Source organism: Homalodisca vitripennis, chromosome 6, assembly GCF_021130785.1.
Source record: "Homalodisca vitripennis isolate AUS2020 chromosome 6, UT_GWSS_2.1, whole genome shotgun sequence".
Lineage (NCBI taxonomy): Eukaryota > Metazoa > Arthropoda > Insecta > Hemiptera > Cicadellidae > Homalodisca > Homalodisca vitripennis.
In genome coordinates this window covers 114,206,679-114,229,431 of record NC_060212.1, presented here as the reverse complement: position 1 = coordinate 114,229,431, position 22,753 = coordinate 114,206,679, and the positions used below count along the sequence as shown (strand labels likewise).

The 22,753-nt window shown below is 32.9% G+C and overlaps 1 protein-coding gene across 1 annotated transcript in view; it reads left to right on the top strand.

Moving 5' to 3' along the window:
• LOC124364759 (Golgi apparatus protein 1) overlaps window positions 1-22,753 on the top strand; it is an 86,464-nt gene that overhangs the window by 6,341 nt on the left and 57,370 nt on the right. Inside the window, exons 2-9 of the mRNA XM_046820479.1 lie at window positions 700-1,021; window positions 6,295-6,540; window positions 7,480-7,660; window positions 10,280-10,500; window positions 10,644-10,765; window positions 17,357-17,630; window positions 19,839-20,014; window positions 20,839-20,956. Of these exons, the coding sequence (XP_046676435.1) occupies window positions 1,010-1,021; window positions 6,295-6,540; window positions 7,480-7,660; window positions 10,280-10,500; window positions 10,644-10,765; window positions 17,357-17,630; window positions 19,839-20,014; window positions 20,839-20,956 (1,350 nt within the window). The 5' untranslated portion in view covers window positions 700-1,009. The remainder of the gene's footprint in view (window positions 1-699; window positions 1,022-6,294; window positions 6,541-7,479; window positions 7,661-10,279; window positions 10,501-10,643; window positions 10,766-17,356; window positions 17,631-19,838; window positions 20,015-20,838; window positions 20,957-22,753) is intronic.

Sequence of the window (22,753 nt, the reverse complement as noted above, 5' to 3'; positions counted from 1 at the left end):
CATGGACAACTTTCGAGTCGAACAGCACAGAACGGCAGCTTTCAAACACTTGCCATCACAAGTTGGAGTCGGACTAATCAATAGGCTCCCTGAGGGTATCAAACAACTCAATGAAACAAAAAAATTCAAAACTTTACCAAAAAAATGTTCTTATGTCAAAGGCGTTTTACTCGACTGATGAGGTCATGATGGGCCGCTGGGATGAAAACGTTTTAAATTAACAACAACAACGAAACCCCCGGTTCTGATACATACAAGAATTGTATTGCATTGTATGTATTTATCTTGACTAACATAATTTATCTGATGTATGAAACTACCTAACACTTACTCTTTGATTTTCCTACAATAGCAAGGGAGCAGTATGCTATCTTTGGTAGTTTGGACAAGGGTGGTGAATTTCCAAAGGAGGACCTGATAGGTTTTTTCGGCGATTTGTGGAACTGCTGAAAACAGGCTGGTAGGCCTCATGGTGTGATTCCAGGGTGCGCAAAAGGCCCTTGAGGCTTAAGTGCATGGCAATAGGACGCCCCATAGAAGAAGAAGAATTATGTATTTTATATAGTTACATTGACGCATGCCATGCAATATTGTAATTGTTTCATGCAATAAAGAATATTATTATTATATTATTATTAACTGTTGAGAGCTGTTAGTGGACTCTAAGAAAAAGAAAAAAAAGCTGTTGGTTCTTTTCAGAGTGACGCAATCGCGACAATAAGTAAAGACTGCCATCACGAGCTATGGACTGCTACCAATAACCTGATGAACAATGAACATCTGCAAGCCATGCTGCAGCCGGTCTGCAGGAGCGACTGGAAGAGTGAATGGGACCAGGATAACTTGCTCATGTATGTCTTGGATAACGTCAACAGCATAAAGAGTCCGGACTGCCGTCTCTTGGTGCAGAGGATCGGCCTTGTCGCTTTCAGTGATTTCAGAATTATCTCGCATTTCACGGACAGTTGTGAACCGGACATACAACGCTTCCAATGTGGCCGCATGGGGAATGGATAAAAAGGTGAGTTTTTCACCCAACAGTTTTATTATTTTGCTTATTTAATAATTAAATGCATTTTTTAATTTCTATATTTTAAGTTTGGTTACTGATTTCTTCTTCTTTTTAATAATACAATTTTAGTAAGGTTAGTAGGTTAAAAGTAAACATTTTTTATTAATTCAATTTAATTGTTCATAACGGAGTGTCACTCCAATAACAGCAAACAATTTAACTGTAAGCTAAACGTATAAGTCACTGAATAACTTACATTAACCTTTAGTGTTTTATATTTACAGAAATAAGTACTAAACAATATGATAAAAATATATTTATTACCCATTATTTAAGGATTCCTATACAGTACAACATTTACATTATTACATACATGATTACAAATTATGATGTAACTACACAAGTATACAAATCAGAGAAACAACTAAACAAAACAAAACATTAACTTACATAAATCAACATGCCAGAGGCATGTTGTATCAATACAATCAACATCGTAGTTATTATCTCGGCTGGACAAGGATGCAAAAATTCCGTCTTAAATGTATTGTAATTTTAATGGAAAATATCAAGGTCTGTTACAGTGCTGCAAAATTGAATGGTTTCATATTATTGGTTATAGGCGAATTACATGCAATTATATATGTATTGAGGGATGAAAAAATACTGCATTTAATCTTCTAAAGAATTGAGGAGCAATAATGTGAATTTTCTCTAAAGTTTGAATTTTATCAATTTAACCTGTAATAAATTTTCTTAAATACATAATGGATGCGACGAAGCATCTAACTTATAGCTCTTAAATATTAAAAACTAGTTGTAGTTCTTCAGCAGTGATAGGCTTTTCTAATGATCAGCCAAAAATAGAATTGTTCTGCAGTTTAACCGTGCTCATTGTATAACCTATAGAGTGAATTATCTCTGAAGTTATCCTCTCTGAGAATTCGTTTCATCAGATTATTAGACCCACTTTCTGTTAAGACAAATATCTGCCCACAGAGAGCAGGAAGGTGAGTAATGAACAGGCTTACTCATGATTAATTCCAAAACATTATCCATCTTTCTTATATGTTTAGAGTGCATCCAGTTTAAAATAGTTCTAAAGACCGTATTTTATAAATTTCACAGAATGATTGAGATCGTGTCATGTTTGGTGCTAAGCCCAAATATTTTTTTAAAACCGTCAGCCCTTTTATTTCTCATTATCCCCTTCAGATAGTCTGGAACTCAACAAACAGTTAAAGTTGTTGGTACTACTGAAAGAAGAAACAACCAGACAGTAATACCAGATAAGTTTGTTAAATAAATCGTAGAAACTGAAATGTTTATTGTATGGTTGCTCGGTAAACAGCTGTCAGTTCAAACAGCTGTACACTCACTTTGCCTATTTGCATTTGGCTTTCTACACGTTTTGGTTTTATAAACAGATAAATTCACAATTTCCCTGTTTTATTTTTACCATCCATCTATCTTTAATGCAAGTTGCATTACGTAATAGTAATTCCTGAACAGTAAAATGGATGAAGATCTGCAATTTGTCACAAATCGGCGGAGTGCTCTCTAAGTGTTCTTGCCAATTTTATGTTGTGTGAGTTTAAACAAATTTTTATTAGTTTTAACCTATTCAATATTATTAAGCAGTGAAGCAAAGAAATGTTGTGCATAATTTCCTTTAACAAGGTTACTTACACCACAGTTTGTATTAGAATTATATTTTTAAGTAGCCTATTGTAAATTATTTAATTTGTATATAAGAATTACAGGCAACAGACAAAATATTCTTATTTTTAGTTCAAATGTGTCAAGAGTTTTGTAATGTAAATTTGTTAATAAAAAAGATTTGTTTCTTTCAATAAAATATAAATATGCTTAAAGAATGTTTGTTTTATTTAACATAAATATCTTTTTATTAATGTAAAAAATATCAAAATTTTTGCTTTCCACAAGTGAGAGAAATAATTTTTTCTGAGTAAATTAGTAAAATATTCAGTTCTATCGCAACCTTTTAACTAAGAAAGATAACTGTTGTAAAAACGTTATGAGCATAAATTGTTAGCACTGACTTTGAATTTCAATTCCCTGATTCCCAATAATGTATAATATAGCTTCTCTTGAGATCCATCGTAGAGAGGAGGGGAATCCTTTTAAGAGATTTAAATAAGATAAAGATAGCTGCCAATTAACCCATATTATAGGAACTTCTGCCCAAGAAACATCGCTTAATAGTTTCTGTAAGAAAATCATTATAGCCCAACTAATTGCTCAACGAAGATTGTTGATCATTTTTTAGTAATATATTATGAATAAATTGTAAATTGTGGTAGCCTAATTGTGTACATTTGCATTATTTAGACAAATTCATCTGATAAATACTAAAATCTTTTCCCCTTTTGTTTATACTTTTTTTAAATTATTTTAGATGTTTTTCAAAATCTATCATTTGTTGTAGTGAGTAATAAATGTTTCTTTACATTCTTTATTATGTATGTGTATAAAAACTGGTAAATATAATGCCCTTATACATTCATTAAATTTTGTAGTTTTAAAAATACTTCTATCACTATTATTGTGTAGTATATTCTTATATAATTTTATGATACTCTTAATAAGAAAGTATCACGTATTGGTAAGTTTAGTCTATAGGCTTACTTAAAATGTATGAATTGGATTGCTGTTAACCTTTATTAACCCCTGATGTAGTAGTTACTAACTGACAGTGTTATAGACATTCCTGCAGTAAAACTAGCAATAGAAATAGTTCAAATGTTCTTTGTTTGAATACTTTATTACTTTAAATACCCTGTCTTACTATTATTACTATCATATATGTAATTAAGTAAAAATATATATTTGATCGCTCACACAGTGACATACAAGAATTAGAACATCGAATTTTTACAGACTACCAAATATACTTGAAGTAATTTATATGTAAATTCTGAAATGGAATGAAACTTTTTAACACCCATTCTCAAAAAAATACCTCAAAATTGGTAAAAACTGAAACTCTGTATCTCAAAAGTACCTGCATTTGCTCATAATATGTTTTAACTTGCATGACAAAATTATACCAACAAATTCAACATTTTTTATGAGGAAAATTATAAAAACTAAAAGCTTTGGTTGTGATTTTATTATGGCAAAGTTTTATCCATCTAAAAACCAAACAATTTTGAAAGTACTGTATGTCAATTTCATAACATTGTTGAGTACAGTATCAATTTATTTTATTAAATGTTTTCTTCTGAAATCTGAATTTTCTTAGGACTATAGAACTAAAATGGCAAAAAAATCATCCGGTTTATTTGCTTTAGGAAAATTAAGAAGTATTTGTGATATTTAAATGATTCATTTCTCTTATATTCATTCTATAATTAATTTTGGTATGTCCTCATATGGCGCAACCACCTCCAAAAATTTTGACTCAGTATTAAAAAATGCAGAGAAATACTCAATATGGCTGAACTAGTATATGTTTTATTACAAAATACCATACAATTTCTTTCTCTAAACTCAAAAGTAAACTTAAAAAATACTTAATACATAAAACGCTTTATTCGTTAATTGATCTTTGAATGTTAACAAATTATTGTACTGTTAACATAACATCTGTAATTAATTTAATATTCTACATATTGGTATAAAAATAATGTATTAATTGAAGATTAAGATTAGGTTTTGGTTGTGCAGTTTAGGCTTATTGTTATTTTAAGACTGGACACAATTCAATGTATTTTGTAATGCTAATGAATAAAGGATATTTTGATTGATTGAAAACTGAGGATCCTTAATTGTCTTTAAAATTATAAAACACAATTTTGTGCTCATAAAATTAATTATTGCATATGCTTTTTTAAATATTGTAAAACATTGCTGATTCCACTATTATCCAAACTGTTCCATAGAATTTGTGATTTTAACTTTGATTTTTGAAAAACAAATTCAAAATTATCACTGCTTGAAGGTACCAAAATATGCTTAGAATGGGTGCCAACTATGAAAATGTGTTTACACACTCATGTGGGAAGTAAGGTGAGTCTTTTTGTGAATTCAAATATAGTTTGAAATGTTTAATAAGTTGCAAATGGTTCTCGCACAAGCAGACACAGCAGTCGGAGTTTGGCCAAAAAAGAGAAAAAGGTGTTAACTACACCAAGTGCATACTCTCTAGGAACCAAGATCTGTATTTATTAAATAATGTTGTAATTTTATTGTTTCTCATAAAATTGAAATAAACAATAACTTAAATTTTTTTCTTATTTTGACAAATGTATTGTGTTCCATTAAAACAAATGATCGTATGTAATTTTAACCATGACTTTGTCAAAACTTGTACAATCTTGCAGCAAATAAAAAAATTAACGCTATTTATTATTAATAACTTTATTGTCTTGTACATTAAACAAAGCCTATTACTTGAGGGGCTGAAAAATTTCATTTCTGTTTGTCTGTATGCATAGTACTTTGAAAAAACTAACCTTTAGACTTGAATTTAGCACAAAGCTTCATTTTTATGTAGACAACACTGAGTTCCATGACGATACATCTTACTCCAGGAGATAGAGCTGAACATTAGTGAACATTTATTAATTGGTCTGTTATGGGTAACCTTGATGGTAACAAGAAAATAGCAGAATAAATAGATTTGCTAGCAAAATGAGTAAAATCATTTTATATTTGAACATTTGTCTTTTATTCATTGAGTAAAATGCAAAATAATGAGTTGAATGTTGATGTTAAAAGTCAGTAACAAATTTTGATTTCTTGTGTTGTAATACCCTCCCTAGGTCATTGGAACTTTTGTTATTTGAACACTGCTATGACACCTAAATTAATGAACAAAACTGTGAATGTAACAATGTAACATGCCAGATCTCTCGAGAAGAATTGCGTAGGTAGACTTTAAATATTGTATGACACTTCATTTCTACAAAGGTAAGAATGAGTTGTTTGATGGTATATGTCCAACCTTGGTATTTTGCAGTATCATTAAAGTGTATTTACTCTGTAGGCTTACATAATTTATCTTTTGTCTGCCAAAGGATTGTAAAACTTTCTTTTCTTTATGATTAGAAACCTGTCTATCTATTTGCCCATATGACTTCTCAAGGATGAAATGAGTTGTAGATTTGAAATTCTGTTTGCAACTTCAACGGAGCCTGTTCACTTCACGTGGTGTGACTTGCTTGTACCTTGTTAAATAATAAGTATTTTATAAGTTATTCTCAATTCTGTCACCTATTGGTCAAAACCTAAACCTTATTTTTTGTGGAATTGCCCAGATGCTGTCTCAAGGGTTGACACTGATGTGTCTGCAGCAACACCTAGACAATGATCTAGCACCTGATTGCAAGAAAGAAGTCTTACACTTGTCGTCCGTACAAGCTGACAACATCAAATTTGACCGACAACTGTACCTGGCGTGCAACATGGAACTCAACAAGTTCTGCCCTACTGTCACGATAGGACTGGGTCAAGCGTATGAGTGTCTAATGCAACACAAGTTTGACACCATGATCTCACAACAGGTCAGTCAAGTCGCATTAACAAAATAATCTTAGTTAGCTCGTTGCGTAGCAATTATCGTGATCAGTGGTCAACCACAGTTTGATTACTGGCATCCAGTACATTATTTTAATTTTTTAAGAAGTTGTAAATAATTATATTTAGTGCTAGATTTAGTAAAAAAGACCAACGAGTAACACACTACTCATTATTATTCTAAAAACTATTGACCAACATATAGGGTACAAAAAAAAACTTATGTGTCTCTTAAATCTGGGCAATGCAATGGATGTGCTAGAGCGGCAATTAATAATGAGATGTTGAGGTAAAAAGGCTGGTCAAAAGGTCCAGTTTTATTTCACTGTGGAGGATAACTGTAGCAGTGGGTAGGGCTTCATATTGACGTAGTACAGAGGGACTACTGTACGTGTTTTATAAGGACTTAATATAGGTGTTTCTGATGTTAAAACGATGTAAATTGATCGTTTAACCTTTTTGCCATAGACTTTTTTCAGTCTCTTCAGACAAATATGGCTCTAGATTCCAAGTCTGTATCAGTATCAGATTCCATACACTGCATTAAGAGAAGGTGAACTCAGCTAAACTCAACAGTGTAGGACACTTGTACACAAGAATCAGAGAGCAGTGTTGGATAGTAAAACTGTCTAGTGTAAACAGATCTGACCATTGCTACTAGTGTTGAACAGTTGTTTAAGAGCAAATGTTTTCTCCATTATAAAGAATTACTGGGATATTACTGTTGTGTGTAAAAGATTTTACGCCTGTCACACGTACTTGGAACAGTTCACATTGTGACAGCGCAAACTCTTTCACAACCACTCGCCAGTGTAAAGGTGTCTTGTAAATATTACAAGAATTATTTAAATCAATATGAACCAGATCTGACTCAATGTGTCTTTGCTAATATAGACTTATAACTACTGCATTACATTTTGTTACAGTGTCAAGACCAGCTGGTTAGACACCAGAAGCTAATAGTTCAAGACTTCTCTGTCAGCAAAGGCCTTGCTCGAGCATGTAAGGAAGACATCAGGAACTACAGGTGTCGTAGACTGGTCTCTGATGACAAAGGTGTTCGGTTGGCGCAGATTTTACTCTGTTTGGAAAACGCTATTAAAAATGGTATGTCTTTATTCTTCGATTGTATTCAAAATATAAAATAAACAATTAGATCAAGGTGTTTTTAAATTTTTTAAGTCTATTTAAGTATTGAATTATTAATATGTTCATGACGAACCACAACTGACATCGAGTATCCGGTTTTGGTTCATGCTGGACTTTCATAAAACACGTTGTGCTCCCAATGGGGTACACATTGCTAAGTATTCATTTATTGCATTTTTGTTTGCCTGTCTTGGTGGTTTATTAAATACGATCCCGCACTTAAAAGAAATACCTCAGATTATCGTGTACCCCAAAGAGCGAATGATTGCTCAATTTACAAGATAAATTTATTTTTTAGATACCCCTTGAGGTTGATGGAGAAACATTGAAAATTGTAAAATTCCAAAAATAGCCATTGTGTGAACGTGTTTTCTTTGAAAAAATAAAGACATTTTCTTCCTTTTCTACAGTTTTAGCTAATAACACTATATATACTTCATGTACACTACACAATGTTTCCTATTTGTTTCTGAAAATCACACTGTATGTTTGTATTGCTAAAATCAGACAACACTCTTACTATGTACTGGCAGAAAATACTGGACATAAATTTATGATCCAAAGGAAGATTAAACATTACTGTTAATATTTAAATTAATGTTTCTCAATAAAAATTCTAGTACAGTATTTTATTCTAAAAGATTCAAATACCACTTTTCATATAACATATTAAAACATATAAAATTGATGATGTACCAAAATAGACAGTTTAATTTTGAGTAAAAACTCAAATTAAAAGGGTTTTAAATGTATTTTATGTGGTAAATAAAAAAAGATACAATTATAGATAGTAAAAATTGCTATTTACCATAAAAGTAAGACACCAAACATAATTTTGTTTGTTCAGTAACATAAAGCACCTTATTGATTTTTCAAAATCCAATAAATAATCTTTCTATTTTTTTATAGTTTAAAATGAAATCTAAAACCTATATATTAATGTACATTTTCTTTAAATTACTTTAAAGATCACTAACTCCAATCTGTTAACTGCTACTTACTAAACACTGATTATTATTAACTCTATAGCAATAAAACTAAATAGCATAACTATTCAGAGTTTTCAGAGTATTTTGAGTTGATTTCTTTATGTGTTTCACTAAACTAGTTGTTCCAGTTGATTCCAAAACTAAGTACAGTGAAATATCAGTCAGGTTTACCAACTATCCAAATAGTATAATACAAATTTTCATCAAACTACCAAAAAAATAAAACGGGTTTTTATAAATTATATGACAAAATCCACAAGTATGAAATTTTGGAAATCAGAAAAATATCTGCTTTTTTTTTTAATAAGTAAAAAATTAACCCTCCGAGTGGTGAAAGACGCTGCAGTGTCTATTAAATCTCGTTCGCGAGTGGCAGAGACGCTCTAGCGTCTATTAACGCAAGCCCCTTTTGTTCCGCTATTTCCGATATTATGCTGCGACTTAAACGTTATATATTAGGTATGGTTAGAAAGACCAGATTCCAAACTTTAATTTGATATAGTATTTAGATATACTGGCACTAGTGGAACCCTTACAACCAGTTCATCCACCTACTGTACTACCTCCTGGACCAAGTGGAGAAGGATTGCTCATTTACCAGGCCGTAGTGAAAGACTTTGTGCAGTATGTGGACACACCAAAAAAAGGGACAAAAGTCACTTTTGGTGCCCAGCTTGTAATTTTAGGGTTCTTAGGGAGTGTTTCCCTTACTTGGAACATTACTGGAGGCCTCTCAAACCAGGAAGAATGAAGTTGGCTCTGATACTGACTAAAATGCAGTAAAAAGCATATGTACATAACATTTTCAATCAGCAATTAGTGGGTTTTTTTTTTTTTTTTTTTAGGAATAATACATATAAACTATATATATTTTTGTTCAGAATTAAATTTTAAACAAAATGGATATTTGGATTTGTGTTAAATAATTAAATTTAGTATCATTTACTCAGCCTAACATAAAACAAAAAAAATGAATTTTTATTTTTGGAATTCAACCCAGTGGTTTTTTACACATACCCAAGATAAGTGTTTCATATTATTACCATTCTATTCTGTGTGTTATGTAGTTTAACTTGATATATGATATGTCATTCTTATATAATTTACAGTATTTCAAATAAATTTTCTTTTTCGAACATACAAAATCAGCAAAAATGTCCCACCACTTGGAAAAAAAAGTACCGCCACTCGGAGGGTTAATAATATTGCATTTAAAAAATTGACTTGAATGCTGCACCACCTGCTTGCTGGTCTTGAAAAAGTTTTCATGAAAATAGAAAAAAATTCATGTTAAAAATGTTTCAATATAGATACTAATAAGAGAGCTGTGACAGTTTGAAAATTTTGACCAAATACAGTTTTATGAGTGGAGCAGGTAAAAAATGCAACTAATAATTATCCCCACCATATTGATTTGTTGGTTTTGTTTTTACACACAACTTTGTCCATTTCCATCTTTGCTGTATCTCTTATGGTTTCTGAGATCCTTTTAGTGTGCATAAAATTTGGAAAACACTATATATATATATAAGTAGACGCCAGTTATAAATGTACAGTAAAACGTTCTGATCGGCTCTCTTCTATAAAGGATCAAAAGTGGTGTGGGATTGCCACAAGGAGATGGTGGAGCACCGCAGGATGTTACTGGAAGATTACCGACTGTCTCCGGAGATTGTTTCTCATTGTTCCAATGATATCTCGGAGTACTGCAACGGGTTGGAGATGGGTGGCCGTACAATTCACTGTCTCATGGAGCACTCGCGGCCGAAAAGGCGCAAAGAACGGGTCTCACCACCTTGTCAACGAGCAGTAAGTTTTATTGTACTGTCAATTTACTAAATATTTTCAGTCCTATAGGTTTTGATAACACTTTAGCAAATTTTTAAAATTTATAATTTTATAACTCCTAGTATTTTTATTTATGATTTTGATAGATCTCTTCATTGTTATAGCTAGAAGATCTGATTGAAAAGACTGATATTGGTGAAGACTGGAGAGTAGATCCATTCTTAAAGAATGCCTGTAAACCTGTGGTCGACAAGGCTTGTCAAGAATTGAGGGGAGGTGATGCAAGGTAAGGAAGTTTCATCGGTTATAAAATCTTTAGGAAAATATAGCACGATGATTAATATTATGTCATCTACTTTGCTCACCACCATGTTTTCCAAAAGTGCAAGATTTCTCTTGAGGTGGTTCAGAGTAAATACTGTGTAAAGTGTCTCTTGCTTTCATTTGATGAATTCATATCAGTGTTATCCAAGAAGAAGCATGATAACCAAGCCTATGTATGTGAAATGATAAATGTAATCTTTCTATACCATACACTTGACTGCCTTAAATAATATTACTGCCTTATAATATTACAGTATTATAATATAATATTGAATAATATTACAGACTGCCTTATAGTTGACTGCTGGGAATTCAGTCTTTTTCAGAAAAGTAATTGACTTTCCTGGTCCTTTGTAAGCAAGTGTAATTTTGTTATTAGACTATTATTAGTTTTGAATTCATAGGAATGAAAGCCAAGGATTTTTCGTAGTTGATATGAAAATCAGCAGAAGTTATTGTAGGGAAGTTATAGCATGACCGGTGGGTTGCGCGTGAGGAGTGGAGGAGGTGAGCGCGTGGGGGCACAATCTAGAGTAGGGGAGTGAATACGGTGCTACTACCCCTACTGAGAGTTTTCGGCTCCCGGCTCATAGTGGTGGCGGGAGCCGAATATTGTAGTGTTTGCCAACATTTCTAGACCCTTATGTTTTTACCACGGTGGTCTTTTATGATGAGCAATTTAGTATAGGAGACCTTGAGAATATTTGAACATTTCTAGACTCTTTTGTAGTTACGGCGACGGACTTTTATGATGGGGAATTCAATACAGGAAATCTTGGAAATATTGGGACCGGATGTACGTGATCTTAACAATGACTATGTTCTGCCGAAATTGTGTTCATAGCTCACCCTTCTTAATGAGTTCGTAATCTTCTTAATCACTTTTAGTATGTTTGCGTTTTTCTTATTTTGTTGGGCGTACTAAAAGAATTGCCAATTGGACTTATTTTTTTTCCTCCTTCAAAATTCGTCTCAGCGTACTTTCAGAAATTCCAGTTGCCTCTACGACACGCTGTTGAACTATCTTCAAATTTATAAGTGTGTTGGTTTCTGCTTCCCGTTTCATAAAATGGTAAACATTTGCAATCACTTCTCTTGCTTGGCCGTGTATAACCTTTCTACCTCCAATTTTACTTTTTACATTACGATCCATCACAAACTCTTTATTTAAAACGTAATGAGCACAACGGAATTAATTCACAAATTGTATTACAACTCGTGAATTGGCACAAGCGAATGTTTTTTGGGCGGCACGTATAGAAGACTAGTGACCGAAGTTTCACAAGGCTAAATACGGCAACAGACTGAGCCGCTCCACCCCCCACCACTTTAGTTATTAAAGTGGCACAGAAGATTAAGTGCGCCGGAAGTTGCGAAAAACCTCTTCCATTATCGGTGCGTCCAAGAGGATGTTGATGGAGCGAAAACCCGATCTTTTAGGATTGGAAATGCAAGAGTTGCAGAGGTGAAACAGCTATTAGTTCGGAGGGTAGGGCTGAGTACATACAAGAACTCTTTAAAGTAATAAAAGAACTGAAATCAGAAGTTGCCGAGCTGAAGTCAACTAGAAAATGAGTTAAATAGCCTATCCGAATCTATGCAGTTCGTCTCAAAGAAGATGGATGAATCGACTAACTTAATGAAAGAAATTAAGGTCGATTTAGCAGTCTGAAGAAAGAGAACGAATATCTGCGTAATAGGAATGCGCCCTCCTCGACACAGAGGTAACTTCTCTGAAGGATAGAGTTCGTCAGCCTAGAACATTACTCAAGAAAAAACAACCTTGAGATAAGTGGGATCCCTGAAACTCCGAAAGAAAACGTCTTCAGCCTAGTTAAGGACATCGGAGCTGCCCTTGGTGTACAGATACAGGAAAACAACATCTCAACTGCCCACCGAGTTCCATCTTTCAAGAAAGACCGCCCGCAGCCCCTCATAGTACAATTCTCAAGGAGGACAGCTTCGTGACACTTTACTCAACAAATTCAAGGAAAGGAAGGTGATGACAGCAAAACAGATTCATGCCGCTCTTCCCGCTCAGAACGTCTACATCAATGAACATATGTCCCCAGAAAATAAGGTATTTCTGTCCAAACTGAAACAGAAGTGTAAAGAAGTGGGTTACGATTACGCGTGGTGCAGAGACGGAAAGTTTTTTGTCAGGAAGTGTCAGGGCGAACGTTACCGCAGAATTGACAACTATGGGGAACTTGACAAGCTAAAGTAAAATGTGAGTTGTGTTATTATTTATACTATCTATTGATCAATTTATTGTTTACATACTTCTTTGTTGTTTTGTTCTTATTTTTTGTTGAGTTTGTTGTATAGTTTATTATTGTTAAATGTATATATATATATAAATTCCACGTTACGCATTTATTTTAGATAAACTTTATAAGTACATGATGGACATAGTTTCAAATAATTGTCAATCTGATCTGGATACATTTTTTGAACCTGGAAATAATATAAACAACTATAGACTAATATATACAAACATAAGAAGTCTGAGAAAAAAAACTTTGAATAGTTTAGTGGCAGAAATAGGTGTTATGGAACATAAATTTCATTTTATTATACTTAGTGAAATATGGGTTTAGTAGTCATGAGACAGATTTTTTATAATATTCCAGGTTACACATCATTTGCCAAGTGCAACGATACTTATAAGAGCAGGTGGTGTTATATGTTTTGTACATAATTCAATAGATTGTAAACAGCTAAATTCCCCTTTCAATATGACAACAGCTGATACACTTATCCTTGAAATTAATATAAACAAAACCTACTTTAAACTAATATGCTTATACAGAGGCTACAATTTATATCTGAAAAATTCATTTCTATTGGAACTGACTCAACTTATATCGGAAATGAAAAATAACATTATTTGTGTTGGGGATATAAATATTAACCTATTGGAAACAAATGAAATAACTCAGAGCTACAATAGTATAATGAACAATAATGGGTTTTTGTCTTTAGTAAAATACTCCAACCAGAATAACAAACAACTCAAAAACACTTATTGATCACATATATGTTAGAAATAGATATATTGATCTCTTTTCCAGTGATGTGTTTGATTTAGGAATAACGGACCATTGTGTTCTAGGACTAAAGTTTAATAACAAGTGTAGCACGTCAGTCAATTTAACAAATTGTAATTCCCAGTATTGACAGTTTCGTGCCTGATTTAGATATGATCAAAAATAAGTTACAAAATACTGATTGGTGTGAGATTTTTTTATGAAGAAGATGTTAATAGTTATTACAATAAATTCCAAGAAGTGTTGAGTAGTATTGTTAAATAGTAGTAGTAGAATAGCTGTAATTGATTGTAAAACTAAAGAAAGCTAAGTTAATAAGCCCATGGATTACTAGGAAATATTCTTAAAAGAATAGCCAAACGAAAAAAGCTTTACACAATTTGTAAGAGGAGACCATATGATACAACATTTAAAAATTACTTTAATAGATTTTCTAATAACCTTTAAACAAGAAATTTGATAATTTCAAAAACACATTTTATGCAAAAAAAGTTAGAAAGTTGTAAAGGTGACATTTCTCAACAGTGGAAAATCATTAATAATGTAACAGGTAGTTCTAAAAACAATGGTGTCGACCGGATTGAGTTTAGATAATGGGACTTGGATAACTGGACCCCAGTACTATCGCAGAAGAAATCAACAAACATCTTATCTCGGTACACTCTGATAAGCCCAGTACAATCACTACCCAAAACACTAACTCCTTTTCCCTTTCAGAACAATTCCTTTTTTATTGCTCCTACCTCCGTGGACGAAGTCAAAGCGGTTGTTCGCAATTTAAAAAATAAGAAATTCACAGAGGTTTTGACAATTTTAATGTAATTTTATTAAAACATATAGTGGATGACATAGCTCCTGTTTTAGTGTATATAATAAATAATAGTTTTCAGTAAAGGTGTCTTTCCCGAAAGTCTTAAACTAAGCTCAGTAGTACCTATATTAAAAAAACCAAATTTATATAAATTGGACAACCTGAGACCTATAAGCCTTCTTTCAGTTTTTTCTAAATTGTTCGAGAAAATAATGATGATAAGGCTGGACAGCTTCCTAAATAAATCTAACTTCTTTAGTACTAAAAACAATTCGGTTTTATTAAAGGCAAAATCAACGGAGAGTGCGTTAATTACAGTAACAGATCATATTTTTTGCTAGCTTAAATTCTAAACTTAAAACAACAGGTCTATTCATTGACTTTAAAAAAGCTTTCGACATGGTTAATCATGAGATCCTTTTAAATAAATTAGAATCTGTCGGGATAAGAGGAGTAGCTTTAAGCTGGTTCAAGAGCTTTATTACAGGACGAAAACAACGAGTTAAAAATTAATAACACCTTTAGTGGAACCACTCACTGTTCAAACAGGGGTACCTCAAGGATCAATGACCTCAGCAACCCCTTTTTCTAATTTTCATTAACGATTTATTAAATTTAAACTTTCAAGGAAATATTAACGCTTTTGCTGACGATATTGCGCTCTTTTACTCACATAAAAATTTAATTATAATAGGAAATTCCATAAATCATGATCTTTTACTACTTAAAAAATGGTGCTCTATAAACAGAATGCAAGTAAATGTTTAGCAAGACAAAGTTTTGTTTTTAAAGTTCTCAGATTGTTTTTTATTAGAAGTGGAAATAGAGAGATTACAATGCCTAATTATCTGCATAACACAAGAAGTTTTGGAAATAAATTCTTTAAACTACCCAAAGTTAATAGAGTTATCTTTCGTAACTCTTTTCAATATCGGGGCGGCCCCAAATACTTCAATAAACTTCCACTCCAAATAAGGAATATTAACAATATAAAACATTTTTGTAAAGAAACAATTGCTTGGCTTTTTGTTCAACATAATGTGGAATACCTGAACAACGTGCTGGTATAAGCAAAATTATTTTGGATAGAGACGGAGATATGTGGGCCTATTGGTGTTTTGGTTGTTGCTAATGTATAATTATATATTGTTGACCCATGTCATACACGCTTTAATGGACAAACAAGGTTAATTGATTAATTATGTATTCTTGTGTATAGCTTTCAGATGTCACAGTTTGGCGAATTACTAAGTGCTTATTGAATGCTAGACTGAAATAACTATTATGTAAAAAGAATGTATATTTCCCTTTGTACAACTGATCACACTACTGGACAAAGTGATCAGTTCAGATTTCTCGACCTTATTTATTGTATACTTTGTGAATTTGTGAATTGCAATATGAGAAATAAATTCTTTTATTCATTCATTTATTCAGTTCCGTCTTTGCCTACGGCGCATCTCGAAGTCACCGGTCATGCTATAACTTCTCTACAATACCTTGAAAACTTCCTTCTAGGGTGCACTGATTTTTTAAAAAAAACATAAAGAAATTAAAAGTGCACATATTTATAAATTTTAGAAAAGGTTCTAAATATGTGTCTTTATGTGTTTCTTTCAAATCAGTGGATCCTAGTAGGAAATTTTTATTAGACTAACTAATTATTATGTATATGTGTGTATGTGAGTTTATATGTTACTTATATTAAATAGAATCAATAGTATGCCTCAAAGTCCACAGTTTTTTTTATAATTATTTTCAAACATTTTAGCTTATACTTGCTTAGCAATATTTAAGATAGGAATTTAACACATAACACATAAAAAAATTTTGATAAAGAACAGTATCTACATTGTAGAAGACTTTTTAGATATACTTTTTAAATTAAGCATGTTGTAGCTTAGCAACATTTTATTTTATTTTATTTTTTACCGTTGTAGTAAACTTTATTAATGTTTTAATAACAAATAAAGATTGTTTATTGTCTAACTGTGATACAAGTACCTTAATGTAAACTGTAAACTTTGTTATTTTTAAAAATTATTGTATCTGTTTTTAAGTTTGTTATTTATTTATAAATGTGTTTAAGTGATAATTTTAAATGTTTGAATTTTAAGTGTTAGTGTTGAAGGTTTTTTGTCACACTGTTGGGTACTTGTTTTTCTTCCTGTTTTGTGTATTTCTATTTGATAAATTGTGTGTTTTATTTTATGACTTTTTAATTTTTAACACTAGAATAATGTTTATCTTCAGATCACAAATACATGAACCACTCAAAGGAAAATAATTGTACTGTAATATAGTTTTTATTTATAGTTTACATGTTTATTACGTTCATACAATGTCTATTGTACACTTGTGCGTTTAATGACAATAAAGCTTCTTGATTCTCAATTAAAGTTTAGACATTTTGATTTTTTAACGCAGTTTACATTTATGTGTATTTCATTGTTCTTTAGAAATTCGTCAATATATCATTGGTATTTGGTTAACTGTTTACCTTCTTGTTCAAGGGAATAAGGAAATTTGCAATAGTTGGAGAAAACTATTTATAAAGTAATATAGTGTATCTATATAAAGTAAAAGAGAACAAAATATTTAACTCATTTTTTATACTTTCAGTTGTATAATACTGGAATATATTGTGTTCAACTTCCCCAAGCTCTGACTAAATCTTGCTTGTGTATCCCAGAGTGATGAACTGCCTGATGGAAAAGCTGGGTACTGACGTGATGACGGCTGATTGTGAAGAGGCACTGCTGCAGATCCAGTATTTCGTTGCCAGGGACTACAAACTTGACCCTCAACTGTACCGGGCTTGCCACGTCGAAGCTGTGAAACTTTGCCATGCCAAGAAAGCTTGGCATGATGAAACCACCATGGACCCAGACAACGGTCCTCTGGTCCTGCCATGCCTCTTTCGGTATATCGCCAACGGTCACGAGATCAAGGACAAACGAATTGCTGTGAGTATTGATCCCATATCATACAACATCATAGAGTTGGTGAGCATAATCGTGAAAAGTAGCACCAAAGAATTGACATATTGTCTCTGGTTTATTTTAAGTTCATATACTCATGATTTCAGCAACAATGGATTATCTTTAATCCTATTCCAATAAGGAGGGCAGATTAACTGTAAATTGCCTTGTGGAGAATCACAATCCAAACATCACAGGGACATTTCCGATAACTAAATCATCATATATTTGTCTTTATTCTGAAATTAATACTGATTTTAAATATTTATCTACCTTTTCAGGTTACTTATTTAATTTCAATTCTTTGCTAGCATGTAATTTATTATAAACTGTAATTTTCCAACTGTAATTTCAATTATGGCTTTAATCTTACACATACACTTACTTAAGAGCTGGCTGTTCTTGTGCCCATCATGATTTTAGTCTCATAAGAACAATGTTAAATCTAATGCATTTATTTTTAGATGTAGAGTAACAGGAATGTCTCATTTTAAACATTTAATTAATATATAAACACTCTTTATTTATTTAGGTATTTTTATAGCTACAGTAGAACCTCTCATATACGACCATGACGTATGGTCATATTTTCTGTTGTATCTTCTCTTTAGCCACTCAATGATGCCCTGATCCACAGGCAGTATTAAAGGTGTAATGTGGGGCGGTAAAAATCAAGTCTAAACAGTCTCTCTCGCCAATGGAGCACGGTCGGATCACACAGACGGTCGGATATTGGGAGGAGCCGGATGTGGGAAGGTCAGATATGAGAGGTTCTATTGTACTGTAAAAATAAATCTCAAACTTTTTTCAAATTTATTGTTTAAATATTAAAAAAGTATATTTAAAATTTAAACAACATTTACACTCTACAGAAAAAAACTAAAAAGTGTCTGAAAGCTTATAATCTATATCTATGTATCTGATCGCTGATCAAAAATAAAGACATAAAAGTGTGTGAGGTTTAACATTGTTCTTATGGGAAATACCCGAAGATCATTTCACTACAGCTGACCCTTAAAGCCATGTTTACAGAGATAACTAGATGAACAGGGTGTCCAGCAGCCTTGAAAATCGGGAAGATCGGGAATTATGCTTGAATTTTACCTGCCTTGAATAGGGCGGGAATTGTGCTTGTATTTTGTAGAAAATCGGGAGTTTTCATTTTTGTTTTTAACGCCGCTGCCGTTACTAATGCAAGGCGCCCACTAAGGCATTTTTGTGAAGTCGAAATACACGCAATCAAATGGACACCCGCCCACTGCAATCACCATTCGTGTATTTCGACTTCACAAAAAGGCCGGGCCGCTGCAGTTTTTTGTGAAGTCGAAATACACGCAATCAAATGGACACCCCGCCCACTGCGGCCGGCCCGGCACAGCCCGGGAAAACTCTGCCCACAACGCACCCGAAGAGCCACCGAGGCTGGATAGGGCGGGCCGGTCACAGTTGGTGGATGTCCATTTGGTTTGCGTGTATTTCGACTTCACAAAAAGGCCGGGCCGGCTGCAGTGGGCGGTGCTAGGCTGGAGTGAACTGTAGATTTTTCAACAACGAATTATAAAATGTTGTTAATAATGTATAAGGACATTAGTAATTTAAACAGAGGGCCTTTGAGCATCGTCTAAAATAAAGGTATGTATTCTTTTAAGCAGTTATTTAAAAATATTACAATGCTGTTATTAGGCCTTAAATATTTGAGAAATCTTTATTGTCACATGGAAAGTAAACATTATTTCGTGACTTGATTTTGGCTTGTAAAATTGTTAGTTACCAATAAAGAGCCAAAAGTAAACCGCGAATATAGCCTTGAATTTTATAATTTTGAGCCTTGAAAACCTTGAAATGTACTTGAATTTTAGATTTGGTCATTACTGGACACCCTGATGAACAAAAAGTAAGGTACAATAAATATATAACAATTCAATATATTAGTTTTTTTAATTAAATATATCGTAACTTTGAGCATTCTATTCCATTTTTGAAACCCAACAACATCGATACTTTTATTCCAGCTTCAATTAGTTTGTTCTAATCTGATATTTTTTTACTCATGAAGTTTTTGTTGAGTATAAGCCACAACTAATTTATCATCATTAATATTGTCATAATTTAGACCACTAATTTTACACCTTTAAATTTTGAAAATTGCTAATCAGGTTACATCGCAAATATTTGTGTAATTGATTTGCGCAGTTGTCCCTGAAATGCAGTGACGAAGTGCGGAGGGTGATGAGGCAGAGGGCAATGAGTGTAGAGCTTCAACCTCAAGTGGAGATTAACTGCATGAACGATCTCGCTCGTTACTGTATCAAGGAACAGGAGCCTGCCAAGGGGGAGGAGATGATGTGTCTCCAGGATCATCTTGCTAGGTAAACATGTGCTATTGGCCTCTAGTCAGTCGTAGGTGGTTGGTAGACGAATGCTGACGTATTGTGACCTGTATTCTGTAGTTCAGTTTTAATGATTAGTGTTGTGTATAGTTTTTTTAAGTGCATGTTTTAGAGTTAGTGAAGTTGACACACAACATGGTGGTTGTGATTCCTGACTTAGGCATGTCACAACGCTTTGATATGATTTGTTTATTTTAACCTAGTTTGTAATTATGTGTTAGGTTAGTTATTTAGCTGAAGAAGAGATCAGATTGCAGATCTCGAAACGAAGTATTACTGATTTTTTGTTTCACTGAACAATGGCAAATGTCCGGAAAAATCCTGTTTCCTTCACAATCCTTTCATCGTCAAAAATAAACTTCAAGCAAAGAATAAACATGTTCATCGGAAAACTGAATATTCAAGATTATGAGGAGACTGTAATGAAACATCGTTAAATTTTTTACCTCAACAATGATGTAAAATCTTGAATTATCTTTTTTCTTAGTTTTTATTGCAATATGTCTCATTTTAATGGAACAAATTATACAATTGCCTTTAAAATTTGTGTAAAATGTGTATTGGCTTTTGTAAAATTAAATGGTCCAAATTAATCAAATGTTCTTTAAATGAGCAGCAGTAATATTAGTATAGTAAGAATTTCTTGGATTAGTATAAATTCTATCTTTAAAATGAGACAAAACTATAATGATAAAGAGTTTAGTTTAATTTTCAGTGGCAGTATCATTGTCAATGAAAAAAAATAAAACTATTGAAGAAATCTAATTTAACGTGTAGTTAACATTTGTTTTGATTTTTTTCAGTTTGGAAGACGAATGTAAGAAACTAATTGGGAATTTTACTGAAATCCAGTCCGAAAACTTGGAATTCAATCCACTAGTAATGGCTCACTGCAGGCTGATCATGAGTCATTTCTGTGAAGTAAGTAAGCTGTCTTTTGTTTAGTAAAAAATGTAATAATAACATTTTTAAATGACTAATAAATTTGTCATAGTTTATAATATTCAAATTTGTTGGTCTCATTTGATGTATAACAAGTGTACTTATTTTTTTATATCATTATTGGCTGTTTTATATTCATTTTATTGGTATGAAATGTATGTACAATGTGTGTTAAAAAAGTAACAGGAATGTTTTAGTTTTGCAGGTTTGGAGAGTCCGATTGTCAAGATTTTTTTTATTATGTTGGTACTCATGCTCATGAAGTATAATAACATTTCCAGGTGTATTCATTGTTTTCTTTTTCAGTGGTAGCTGCTAAGATTAGACATGTTTTGTGAACTCAGTGATTTTTGTTTGTTAAAATGGATCAAAGAATTTGTATAGAATTTTTTGTGAAAAATTAAATAAATTTATTGTAACAAAATGTGGAAATGTTAAAACAAAAAAGCCTATGATGAGTCTGCTATGAGTAAAACAAGGTTTTATGAGTGTATAAACAACGTGGAAACTAAGGCTCAATCTTCCCTGTGGAGGCATTCTGGATCGCCAAGACCAAAAAAGGCTCGACAAGTGCAGATGATCATGAAGGTTATGCTCACTGTGTTGTTTGATTTTAATGGCATAGTGCATCGTGAATTCTTCCCACAAGGTCGAATGGTTAATTACGAGTACTACCTGCAAGTTCAACGCCGTTTGTGTGAAGCAATCATAAAAAACACCCGGAGTTGTGGCAAAACAATTCATGGCTTTTGTACCACGACAATGCACCTGCTCACACTTCATTGCTAGTTCATGAATTTTTGGCCACAAACAGTACTGCAACGATGCTCCAGCCTCCATATTCTCCAGACATGAATCTGTGTGACTTTTTAATTTCCTAAAATAAAGAGAACCTTAACCCATTGCGGATCAACGACGTGAGGGTGACGCGGAGCGAGGCGTGGACCAAAAGCACAATGACGTGACCCTCACGCGGATGACGTGGTACGGATGACTCATTTGTTTTGAACGCTTATCGCTGTTATAAGTCTCGGAGATTATTTATAGTCCGTTTTCCTGGACTGGCTTCCTATCTTATCTCTGGTACCTGTCCACAAATACTCCCCTCGTTATCGGTCAATAACGTTTTTATTTGCGACAAATTGTTTGTCTGAGTCGTACAGTCGTGGCGTTCGATTTTCCTTTGCCTCGTGTGCGTGTACGTAAATAAAATGGGTGATAATTTACGATCATCTGAATTAGATAGACTATTATTAGAAAGTGGAAGTGATATCGATAGTGTTATTGAGGATGGAGACGATTCTATCACGCGTATAATTGTTTCCGTGACTATCACACCAAAATCCACTACTAAGACAAAGACAGTCTCAATATTTTGTAAATATTAGATTAGTTGTTTCTTGAATTGACAGTTTTATTAGAACATTTTTTTATTGTGTAAAACGTTTGATCCGTCCTATATCAAACAGCTACAACACGCAAAAAACGTAAGTAAAAATGTTATGTACCTGTATTTTTACATTTGTTCTAGTATAATATACTTGTCTAATATGATCTGTATAATGTTTATATAACATAAATAACAACATAAACAAACAAAACATGTATAATTATATACGCTGACCTAATTAGCGAGCGCGCTAAGCAGGCAGGTAGGCGTGCAAACACTGCGGGTGCTGCGTTGTAATACGGATTAATTCGTACTCTAAGGCCCGCGCGCGCGCGCCGTTTTCACGATCCGCAATGGGTTAAAGGGCCATCGTTTTACAAGCTTAG